The sequence below is a fragment of the Protopterus annectens genome, chromosome 6.part0 (assembly GCF_019279795.1).
Source record: "Protopterus annectens isolate FY-2018-M chromosome 6.part0, PAN1.0, whole genome shotgun sequence".
Classification (NCBI taxonomy): Eukaryota; Metazoa; Chordata; order Ceratodontiformes; family Protopteridae; genus Protopterus; species Protopterus annectens.
Window position 1 is genome coordinate 1,225,984,840 of NC_056737.1, and position 12,419 is coordinate 1,225,997,258.

The 12,419-nt window shown below is 39.2% G+C and overlaps 1 protein-coding gene across 1 annotated transcript in view; it reads left to right on the top strand.

Moving 5' to 3' along the window:
* The window catches only part of GALNT13 (polypeptide N-acetylgalactosaminyltransferase 13), a 1,383,758-nt gene that overhangs the window by 59,960 nt on the left and 1,311,379 nt on the right, over positions 1–12,419 (top strand). Inside the window, exon 2 of the mRNA XM_044074835.1 lies at positions 9,698–9,864. Coding sequence (XP_043930770.1) covers positions 9,698–9,864 — 167 coding nt within the window. The remainder of the gene's footprint in view (positions 1–9,697; positions 9,865–12,419) is intronic.

Here is a 12,419-nt window from a genome sequence, read left to right on the forward strand (position 1 = left end):
TTAGTTAGTAACTTTTTAAATGTCAAACTGCAGTGGGAAAAAAATCTGTGTAACATTTTGCATTCATTCAAAACCTAGAAAAGCCACTAAAGCAGTATTTAGTCAAAAATAATGAGATTTGTCCTGGTCACCTTCAGCAATACACAGTGACACCAACTAACATTTGATGACATTTATTAATTTCACAGACAACTTTATTACATTTCAAATATTAATTGTAACAGGAATAAACTTGTAACTACATATGAAAATCATTATAACATACATCAAGGCAGTGTACCCTCTCACCCTTTCCGAATAAGCAGCATCAATACCTCCATTCACTTATTCTTATCAGTCACGCAGGTCCTACAGCTCACTTTCATTCCCAAAACTCATTGCATCAACACCCAAAACCAAGAGGGGGAACAGAAGAAGAACAAGCCTGCCCCCCATCTCCACTATCCACCCTGACCACAGGCTGTTCCCCCTCTGTTACAAAACAACTTTCACCAAATCTTCTAAAAATAAATTTAAATGTACATTAAACAAATGTAAATCAAACCCATTCAAGTGCACCCCATCGGATCTAAACCAAAATGGGTTCCTGTAATCAAAATACCTATGGTCTGTCATATACATACCAAATGCCCCCAACTGCCATGCCTGCCTATATTTAATAAACCTCTGTGTGTGGTCCAAAGCCCTAAAACTAGCAGTATTTCTCCAACACAGACATGGTGCTATCTTCTCCAACACAAACACGGTGCTATCTCTGACCATACAATGCACATACCTGAATATAATACCTGCAACATAAACAGATCCTCCCTTATCTTATCCACCAACTGCTTCTTGGGAATTATTTCCAAATCATTACCAGCCGAGTGTATCATCAGTATTCAAGGAATCTCCATCTGTAACTGAATCACTTCAATTTCATCCAAAAACTGAGTCCACCTAAGACCTCTAATCCCATGCCAACTAACTGTCCACCCCAATCGATGCAAACCCAAATCCTTTCCATCCATCTTAATTCTGCCCTCTTCACAACCTAATGGATATATGAATGGCCTAAGATGACAGTCTCCTTTCCTGAAAGACAAAAAAAACACACACATATTAATAATCAGTGGAATCCATTACCTAATATAAGACAAAAAGGCATTGGAAGACCACCTATGACTTCAAAAGATCTGCCTTCCCTTGCCAAGTCCAAAGCCCTGCCAATACAAAAATAATGAGAGGAGAACCTCTCACCTGGAAAACCCATACATCTTACCCCCTCTCAACCGAGAAACCAAATTGTGAGGGCTCCCCACATGAGTTCACATCAATTCTGCAGGCCAACTCACTGGACAAAGCCCCTCACCCCTATATTTCCTACGAAATATCTGCATGCCCTTCCCTAACTGATCTATTTTAGACCTTCATAACCAAATGTGCACTGACCCTGGAAAAAACATAATATCTTCCCAAACTAATGTCCCTAACAGCTCTGACTCCCAAATGCCCCAAAAACATCCAGAAAACATAATCCACTGACTCACCTACCACTAAAGGTAAACCTTTCAACAAAACTTTCAAAATCTGTATTGTTAATGGCCAACACATATCCATATTCAGTCAAATCACTCTACTCCATCCTCTCAACATGTGTCTCACCATCCAGGACTTTGTAAAATCATGCAGCCCAGCGACATGCGCAAATATACTAATCACTGCCAAGTCCACTCTAACTGAATGTACCCCCTTACTCTGACCCCTAGCCTGAGCCAAGTATTGCAATAATAGTTCCTCTGGCCAAACCCCTTCATCCTCAGGCAACTGCAAAATAACTCTATTAAAATCACATAACACCCTACAATATGCTCTCCTGGTTGATGCCACCCAAGATTGCTGTACTAACATCCTAGTTACTTCAACCCAAGATTCCACACCTCATCTGGCAACACCATCGGCATCTCCTCTGTCCTTGGGGCCAACTGTTGGAATCTGGAAAACTGAAATAGAGACAAAGTGTCAAAAATCTCATTTCTAACTCCTACCACATGCACACCTGTGAACAAAAAATGTATTAACAAACTATGCAAAATTAACTTACGTAAAACCAAAAACAACAATTCAGATCTCACAGTCTTTGCTTGCAAAACTCGCACTATCACCATATTATCTGAATTAAAAATTACCCTCTTTTCCCTGAACCACTCCTGCCAAACTACAGACACAACCCAGATTGGCATTAAAAACAAAAAGGCTACATCCCTTTTCCACTCATCCTTCCATCCACCAGCCAATGAGCTAGAAACCATTCACCTCCAAAAAATGCACCCATTCCAATACCTCTAGCTGCATCTGTGAACAATTGCAGTTGCTCTTGACCAACCCAATCTGTCTGTCAAAAAGAGACACCAATATTCTGCTCCAAAAATGACAATCAAAGTATCAAATCAGCCCATACTAACTTGTTAATCTTGACCCAATGAAGCTTGTTCTTCCCTCCTTTTAACAAAAAGGCTACTGATCTACAAAATATATGCCCTGGATGAACTGCCCAACATGCAAAATTCAGAAGCCCTAAAAGCTCCATAACCTCCCTAATCCTCACCTTATACTTGAGTGGGGGGGGGGTGTTCAAGTATAAGGTGAGGATTAGGGAGGTTATGCAGCCCTAAAAGCTCCATAACCTCCCTAATCCTCACCTTATACTTGAACACCCCTCACTCAATCTTCTTCAATCGAGCTATCTTATCAGCCGGTAAGCAAAACAACCCACGTTCTACAACTACCAATAAACCAAAGAAATGCAATGCCTTAGATGGGCTTTCCATCTTCTGCCTAGCAAATGACACCTTCAACACATCACACATCCCTAAAAACTCTTGTAAACATTTAAAGGCTCCCTCAAACCCCTTGCCTACTATCAAGAAATCATCACCACCCTCTGTGTATCCACCCACTGTTGCCAAACCCAATGAAGTACAGGGCTAAATTTCTCAAAAGTAGTGAGGGCTACTGAGCATCCCATTAGCTTAGGTTTATCAAAGTAAAAATTTGTTCTCAACTACCATGCCTAATAATGGCCACTCCTCCTCCCATATTGTTAAAAGGTGAAAGGCAGATTCAGTGTCCACCTTCACCAACCATAGGTCCTTAAACCCTCAAATAACCTTCACAGCATCATCCAAAGACACATAATTGACTTTGGCATATTCGACTGAAATGAAATCATTAACAGAACTACCTTCTGGGTAGAAGAAATGGTGAATCAGCCTGAACCCACTGGCCACCTTCTTTGTAACCAAGCCCAGAGGTAAAACCTTAAAACTCTCAAACAGGAGGCTATCAAAAGGACCCAGCAACCTATCTGTCTGTCATTCCTTTTCTACCAAACCCTCCAATATATCCTCCTTTCCCTGTACAGATCAAAAATTCTTACAGACTACCCATTCCTCCACCACTTTTGATTTAGCAGAACCACCCCCCAAGAAAAGTTCTCAACTATTTCTTCTTTAAGAGAAAATTCTGGAACTTGCTGGAGCATACATCACAATACTTCCACTTAATGGGAACATGCATCCTCCAGATGTCCCCTTGCCCCCCTAAAGGGCACCCCTCCGCATAACCCTTTTAAAATTCCCCCTACCTCAGAGATTCTGAAATTCCTGGAAAGAAGAAGAAAAAACAATCCTATCAGTTGAAAACAAACCTGGAGTCACCAAATTAATCTCTTGCTGACCACACTACACCACCGGACAGCTCAACGCACACTTTGAATAAGCATGCAAGAACTTACACCCTTAACCATGAGCAACATCCCACATTAAAAGCCCAAAATACTCTCCCACTTCTCCCCCTACCTTTCCCCATCTACTAACCACCCCAAACCTATCTATCATAGTAGCTAGTCATATGTCCGGATGTCAAACCTCCCAATGGAAGGAGTGATCAAACGCTTTCCGCTTCTGAAACCTCTGGTCATACCATAACCAAGCGGTCCCTGTCTACAAACACTGAGCCTCCCAAATCACAAGAAAGTAAGTCAAAAATGGCAAAGCCAAAGAAGTATCCTTCACCACCCAAACTGCCATGTAATAGATGAACCCTTCAAACATACCACCCAATTATCCCATGTCCTAGGTCACACCCTACCTACTTTCCTCCTCCCCAATGCTGCCAAAGCTGCCAAAAGGTCCTTGCATTTCAACAACTCCAATTCCAACAGTCACTGCACCCCTTCTGCATCAATTAATTCAAAGACATCAACATATTCCCCGTTTCAAATCCTTTCCTTAACTGAAGATGGAATGTGAGTGGTCAGGAAACTGTCCCTGTCCCTTGCCCTGAAGACTGTGTAGTTAACCAATTGCCCCGCCATAGACCAAAAGCCAATGCAACTTCAAAAATTGATCCCATCCCACCCACAGATGACCCCAAGCTCTCAACAGACGATGCAATGCTATCCTTCCCATGAATGTTTCACCCTGTTCTAGCTTGTGACACCACTGCATATCCACAATATACCCTCCAGCTTTACCTGACCTCTGACAGACCTCATCCCAGCTACCACACAATCATTCCCCGCACACACCAAACCTACCCTACTTAATGGGACTCCTAACAGGATATTATTACCTGTTGCTCTGTCCTGAGCCCCTCCAGTTGCTGAAAGATCCACTGCAACCAGATCTCTCAACTGCCCTGCCCACTTCCCACAAGCCACCAACCTGGTCTTCAGCACTGGATGTTGTCTCTTTTGACTGGACTCATCTGTATCATCTGTCATCCAGGACTCAGCATTAGGCACCTCCTGGAACAGGCCCTCTGACTGTGCTATAATGGCCTTGCACATCTGCCGTAAATTCTGCATATTCACCATCTGCAACAAAGCAGACACATCACATAAAAAAAAAATTAAACACCTTACTTACTGCTCTTACAAACTTAAAAAGTTGACAGACTAACAAGTTTTGAATTATCATAATCTTTCAGAAGGGTATGAGGTATGAATACTGCAATGTTTGCCCTTTTTTTGAATTTCATCCTCCTTTGCTTTCCAGTGACCAAGAAACCCAGACAAGGCCTGACAAAATGGGTGGACAAAGGTCCAAATCAGGACTGATTTTAAATATTGAAATTCATTATATGCCAAGTCAGTTAGCATGAGGTGGACTCAAGCTCTGTACCTTGTATTTGTGAGGTTAATACCTGAACCATTATACCAACCCATCCCTTATAAACCGAGAAAATTGATAGAATAACAAGAATTGTGTTAGCATGCATTTTTTTCTGAAGAATATGAAGTCTGAAACTCAAATGTATGCCATTATTTAGTGTCTTTGATCCTCAGATCATCCCAGTGATTTGCCAAAAAAACACAGATTTTATGAGAAATGGACCTAAAGCATGAGGTAAAAGTGGGCCATTCTACAACACGTGGACAGTTAAACTCTGCAGATAACTGTACAAGTATGCAAGCACTGCAGGTGGACATCCTCAACCATCAACACAAACATGCTGCACCAACTAACAGCTGCAAACCCCACCATGCATGCACAGAATGCAGCCATTGCCTAAAGGAGCTTGCAGTCCATGAAAAAGTATTTGCAGCTCACTACACCTCTCTCAGCTGCCAGAATGCCACAGGATGAAACCACCACCACCACCAACAATGCAGCCCAGATGAAGTGCCCCCCATCCAAGAAATGAAATCACTCTGCCTACATAACACCGCTCCAACAGACTCCTGCCCCCATGAGGCGAAAATGACTCTTGCACAAAGAAATTCACCAGCAATACATACAATCCAACCAAAATTATCATAAGTAGCTGAATCCAACAGTAACATGCTCAAAAACCTATCAGCAAAGCGATATCATCCATACAAAATCCCCATCCCTCCACTGCACTCCCATGCCCCCAACAACAATTAAAAGTGCTCACAGACAAAAATGCTCATAGATACCACCAGCATCATACCACCAAATGTGCTGCAGCATGGCCCAGCATCACAGGGCCATGAGCAACCAAACTGCCTCATCAACGACTGTCCCAACAGAAAAAACTGTCAACAAGTTTACCCCTAGGCAGGCAAAACATGTTGCAATGGCATGGTCAAACACATCTAAATTCCCAACCATCAAAGAATATTATGCTAAGCTACAGCTGTATTTAAAAAAAAAGCAAAAAAAAAAAAAATAAAAAACAATGATCAGATCATTTTGAGTGCAAAACAGTTTGCATGAGGTATCAATTACCACATATTTATTTGCTTGTATTCAGGCACTGGTTAACAGTAACAAGAACATTTCTGTGCAATGTGCTCTCAGCAGCACTTTGCGTAGTTTATACACCCTTTAAATTTGAAAGCCAGTATTGTAGTTTAAGTCTAGTTAATTTGAGGATGAGCCAGTGACATTCACCCACCAAACAACACCACTATCTGCTCCACAAGGAGGGTGACAAACCTATGTACTCATTAGTTTTATATATACATACATATATATATATATATATATATATATATATATATATATATATATATATATATATATAAATACAAAATTACATCCATTACCCTCTTTCTTGCACACCACCACCATCCAAGGCCTACCAAATTACATACAGGACATCTTGGAAGTAAACTTGCAATCTTGCCAATTCATGCCAAAATGTGATTCCATTTCTCAGTTACAGTTCTATAAGAAACCTAAGTCCCACCCTATGTCTACCTCACTTCCTCTAAAGTCCCCTTAACAAATTAACTCATCCTTTCCCAAAGTCTGAGCCAATCTATTACTTTTCCTTAATCTTAACCCCCTTCCCCAACAAATGTGCCACCCCACCCCCACTTATCTCACTCTAACCCTCACCAAAGATGTTCCTGGACAAATTGATTTGTTCCCAACCTCATTTGTTCCTCAACCTTATGCTCAAGGCCTACTGAGACAGAGTGTAAGCTAAATATTGTACAGGGATAGTAATGCTCATTGAAGAATGCAAAAACTTTTAAAGTGTTATGATCAGATTAAGGTGTCTGGGTACCCATTTGGAACAGATCCTTGCTGTTCTCCTGGTCCTGTGTAGGTGGAGCTCATTAAAAGTCAAAGTAACAGTGTCCTGAAGAGGAAGTTTCACACATATGATTTTCCTAGCCATGTTTTTGTGCAGATGTACCCAAATCTGGCAGAATGTTAAGTTTACTGTATCTTTTATGGCAGATGAAGGGGATGATATGTGTGATATGTACAAATACTAAAGTGTGGAGTGAAGGAAAGGTTAGGAAATAACTATATTAGTGTGAGAGAAGTGTGAAAGTCAGCTGGATGTAGGAAGTGGGCTGAAAGGCAAATGTGTGAATGGCATATGCAGTTACTGCACAGGCAGTATTTTACTTTAACAAAACTTAAAAAAAAAAAAAAAAAAACAGAAACAAAAGCTAAAGGAAATTGAGATGTTAGTGGCAGAAGTGAGGACAGAAAGATGCAGATTACTTGCAAATGTGGAGTAAATTTAGGAACGTAAGAAGACAGTGGGTAAAAGTCGTTATCGAGTGTGAAAAAGTCTACAGTAGAAGGATAAGAAGACACTAGGATTTTGCCTTTTGGGAAGGATGATAGAGAAGAAGGGTGGTTAAGAGAGGACTGGCTAGAAGTAATGTCCGTGACTGCATGGGTGAAAGGGGAAATACCACAGCAATGAAAGGGGTAAGGTCAGAACCAATGTAAAAGAGTAGACTTTAAAGTGGTATATAAATTTTAGAAGGGGAGGTAGAACGTGAGTACAGTCAGTTACAAGAGGTTGTTGGGCCTGTCAAGTCAGTGGTATTGAAAGCATGAGAAAGAAGATGTGCAAAGTGAGGGAGGGGAAAGTAAAAGGACTATGAATAGGCTGTATGTTAAAGTATTCGATACTTGATATAGGTTGATTGTACAGTTTAAGTATGCTGCATTCTAAATGTGGGAATGAGTGTAAAAATTAGCAAACATACAATTCATTACATCCGAGTGATGCCTCTAGGTGTATCTGCAGTTTCCTACTAACGTCTCTAGGTGTCAAATATTGCTTGGTCATAGTTTTATCAATAATTCCTAAACCATGCTATGTACAAGGTCTTAAATTATTTCATTGTAAAGCTTATACAACGGCAAACTCAAATGTATTAATATTTGACCTCTGTCTTGTGCAGGTAAATAAATATTAACTGTTATTTTTATGATATTAATTTATATAGATATATTTTTGACATTGTTTTCTAAATATCTCAACAACTAATTAACACAGACAGAAATCCTTAACTTCATATGAAAGCTCTCAGCTAGATGAATAAAGTGTTGCTGACAGTATGTGTGTAACTTGAGTGGTTGCTGAGATATTGTAAGTTGTTTACAAAACATTATAAATTAATAGTTACTGTGTTTACCGTGACTTATAAAATTCATTTTAAGACCTAGAACCTAAAGAATACTACCACTATAAAAAATAGTTTGTGCTGAAGAGTTTGGCATTTATACTTCTTTCATAACGCCTTGTGGTTCCAGAGATATGAACATTTGTTTGAAATATGAGGATATAATTTGATTCTGTCAAAAGGCTTAGACTCCACCCATTGGAAGTTACAGTGCAAACTTCTTGAGCTCTATTGGAGTGAATGAGTTGAAAAGCTAGCAACATAGCCTTTCATTAGAAGCTCTTCTCCCAAATTCAGAAAGTGACAATCAAAATCTAGCTCTATCCTCAAAGATGCACACATGACAGTGCTTTGTACTGTCACCTCAGTTGCTAGCTTCTGATGCACTTGGTTTGGACTATTCCTGCTATTAATTTTTATGGGGTTCCCTTCCCCATGCAATATTAGATTTGGGGGTTCTCCTTTCCTTGAATTTTAATTAGGTCTGAAACATGTTTATTCTATATGCAAAATGCTTTTAACTGGATTTGCACAGTTATGGCAAGAAACCTCTTTAAAATGACTTTTGATTATATCATTCTATATCTGCAGGTAATATGTGTGTGTGATGAATGAGCATAGCTCCTTGAAAAAGGTTTGTTCCTTGACTGAGAGGAAGTAAATTTCTTTTACTTGGATGTAGGCATAAAACAACTATACTTTGTTGATGTTAATGGGTCTCCCAGGAGTCTTGTCAAACATGGCATGTGGTCTTCAAGTTGAAAAGCCCTGAAATAAATATTTGAAGATAGTTGTCTGAACTATACAGCTGCTAAATTTACCAGTGGCTCAACAGGGAGGATACTGCCTTTGGGCCTGGAAAGTCAGAAGGATGTGTGTTCTGTTCCTACACCAGATACTTGAGTCACTTTTCTAGTACTGACACTGCTGTGCAAAATCAGGGGTGTGCTATTCCCTGGAGTAGATGATAAAATGAAGTGAATGACTTGTGATAGCTCAGGTTAATGTAAAAGATCTTATGACTCTTATCAAAAAAAAAATGATACAGTAGAGTTAGGTGGCCTAGCAACATTTCACCAATCAGTATGAATACCCACCTTGGGTCTGCCATTTAGAGAGGACACTAGCTTAGTGGGACTAAATCATTCAACAAAGAGTAAATAAATATATCAAACTGTTGCCTTTCAGCAATTCCACAGACATGTGTGTTCTGCTAGCATTTCATAGTGATATGATAATATTAAGACAACATTATATTTACTATGTCCTTTTCCTAGAAATATCAGAATAGATTGTTTTATTTCACAGGTGTAAGACAAAGGTATATGAAGATGATCTTCCAACAGTCAGCATTGTCATAGTCTTTCACAATGAAGCTTGGAGTACTCTGATACGAACAATCCACAGCGTTATTAATCGGTCACCACACCATTTGATTTCTGAGATAATCTTAGTGGATGATGCTAGTGAAAGAGGTAAGTGGGGATTTATATAAATATATGTACATTTAGAAATTGGTGAATTAGATCCAGTTATCAATTCATGAAGGCCACCGTATATCAAAAGCAAGATAAGCAGGACTCCTAACTTTTACAGAATATATTAATGCCACACTTTAGCTGCACAAAGCATCTTCCATCTGGAAATGTTTTTGTAGATAAATGTTGTATGTACCTTTAAGAAGCTATTCAAGGGCTTGCACAAGTGTACAAATACTGAACACATGTGAGCCTGACTGCCATTTTATAGTAAACTGTTGAGATGTTAGCCTGTATGTATGTAAGGTCTGTCTGTTAGTCAGTTTGTTTATATTTTATGATGCTGCTGTCCATCTTGATGTGTTTCTCTGCATTAAAGCATCTAAACAAACTACCCTGCCTGCTTGTCGTCTATGTTAGAGAGTAACGAGCAGCATGGTGTCAGAAGCGATACTTGAGTCCGAGAGGCACCCAGTTGGTACTGGAGGAAAATAAAGGTGTGAATCATCCCTAATGCATATACAATTCACAGAACAAGTCAGAAACGAATTTCAGATGCTAAAACTTGCTTGAATAATTTCTTATTCGCAAAATATGAAACGAAGCATACAGAACGCTCTCAACAGTAATCAAATAAACCGATATGTCTGATATTGATAAAAATATTTGAATTACTATGGAAAATGTTTGAAATAAAGTCAGAATTGCATAAAGCAAATAAAATAAAGGGGAATTAATGCTTTTCTCATTAAACATGTATTTTTATATTAGTCAAAGATATCCAAGTTATCAGAAGTGTATAAGGTGTTTGCATGTTTGTGCAGTATTGCAGTAAAGCTATTTCACAAAATACAGCCATTTCAGAGCATATCTCACAAAGTACAGTATTTCAAAGAGTTTATTGTGCATTTCAATGTTATTACAAGCTCATAGAACAGCTTGTTTGTACATGGTTACAAGGGCCATATTTTCAGTGTATTTGTGCATACTTTGTGGGCATGGCAGATGGATTTTGAAAACGCAGTGCACTTGTGTTTGACAATAATATTGCATATATAATATTTTCTGATAAAGATGATCGTACAAAGGCATTTATTCTATTTAATTTAGCTGGGTCAGAAGCCATTGAAAGGGAACGTTCATTTGTGTATGCACCTGCTATCTTTCCAGAAGAGGGGGAACGTTGTTATATTGTTGTACTGGCTGAATCAAGGGAAGACCCTGAGTGCTTAAAATGTAAATTTAGAGAGATGTGTAACCCCCAGACAAATGTTACAATGGAAGGGCACTTATAAAATGGATCAAAAGCCTGGTGAAACTTTTGCAGAATATATAACTGACTTGAAAAATAAAGCTAAAATGTGCAGATTTGGTGATTTAAGGGATGAGTTGATAAAAGACAGACGTGTGTGGTATTAAAGATGATGCTGTGAGGAAGATTTTGCTTTGTGACAGTGATCTAACTTTGAATAAAGCCATTGAGATCTGTCAGATATATGAGCTCACAGAAAAGCACACAAAGATGCTTACAAATGAGAGATGCATGCTTCCAGTAACTTCTAGAGCTCATGTTGATAGTATGCAGCATGTGGTTAAAAGAAACAGGTCCAAGCACATGGCAACAACTGTAGCCCCTGCAGCACTCACTGGTAAATCCCAGACTATTCCAGCAAATTCCAGAGTTTGCACAGTCTCAGTAAAGCATACAAGTGAGTCAACAAACAGGCATAAGGGTGAAGGTGTGTGCTTACCTAGTTTCATTGCCAACTATCATAATTGTGGTGGAAATCATGAATCTAAAAGGGAGAAATATTTAGCTTTTGGTCAGAAAAGGCACAAATGCAATAAGTGTAATAATTTCAAGAAGTTTTGTAAATCAAAAGGCCCACATTCTTTTATTAAAAAGGAACATTTTAAGAAATGAGTTGATCAATTAGAAAGCTGCAAACCTACTTTTTATGTTGATGGTGTGTTAGTGCTTCATGAAACAGTCAACACAGTAGATTTAAGGGCAAAGAATGAATTATTTTGTATTGTAGGGATAAATGGCAGACCCACAGAGCCCAAAGTTGACACAGGTTCCCCAAGTGCAATGTTATGTCAGCAGAAACATTTGTTAGAGTGCGTCATGATGAAAAGCTTGATTTGGCAAAGTGTACGAAGCTTGTTGCTTATTGTGATGAAGAAATTCAGACTGAAGGCTCAGTATTGCTTTCATGTTACTCTACTGTGGTATGTTACGATGTGTTTTTTTATGTGGTCAAGAGGCATGCCCAGTCTTTATTAGGGCTCACGGACAGTTTTAAAATGGGACTGCTTTCATTTAATAAGGAAGTCCATCATCTTAGCTTAAAAGACCACTACTCCAATTTCATCCAGTATATTTTTTCTACCTATGCTGATCTTTTCGAAGAAAAACTATGGCAGCTTCCAGCTGTGTACTCCATGAAGTTAGACCCAGATGTCAGTCCAGTTATCATGCCAGATGAGAAACTTCCAGCAGTTATGCAGGACAGAGTCAAAGCCAAGCAAGATAAAATGGTGCAACAAGG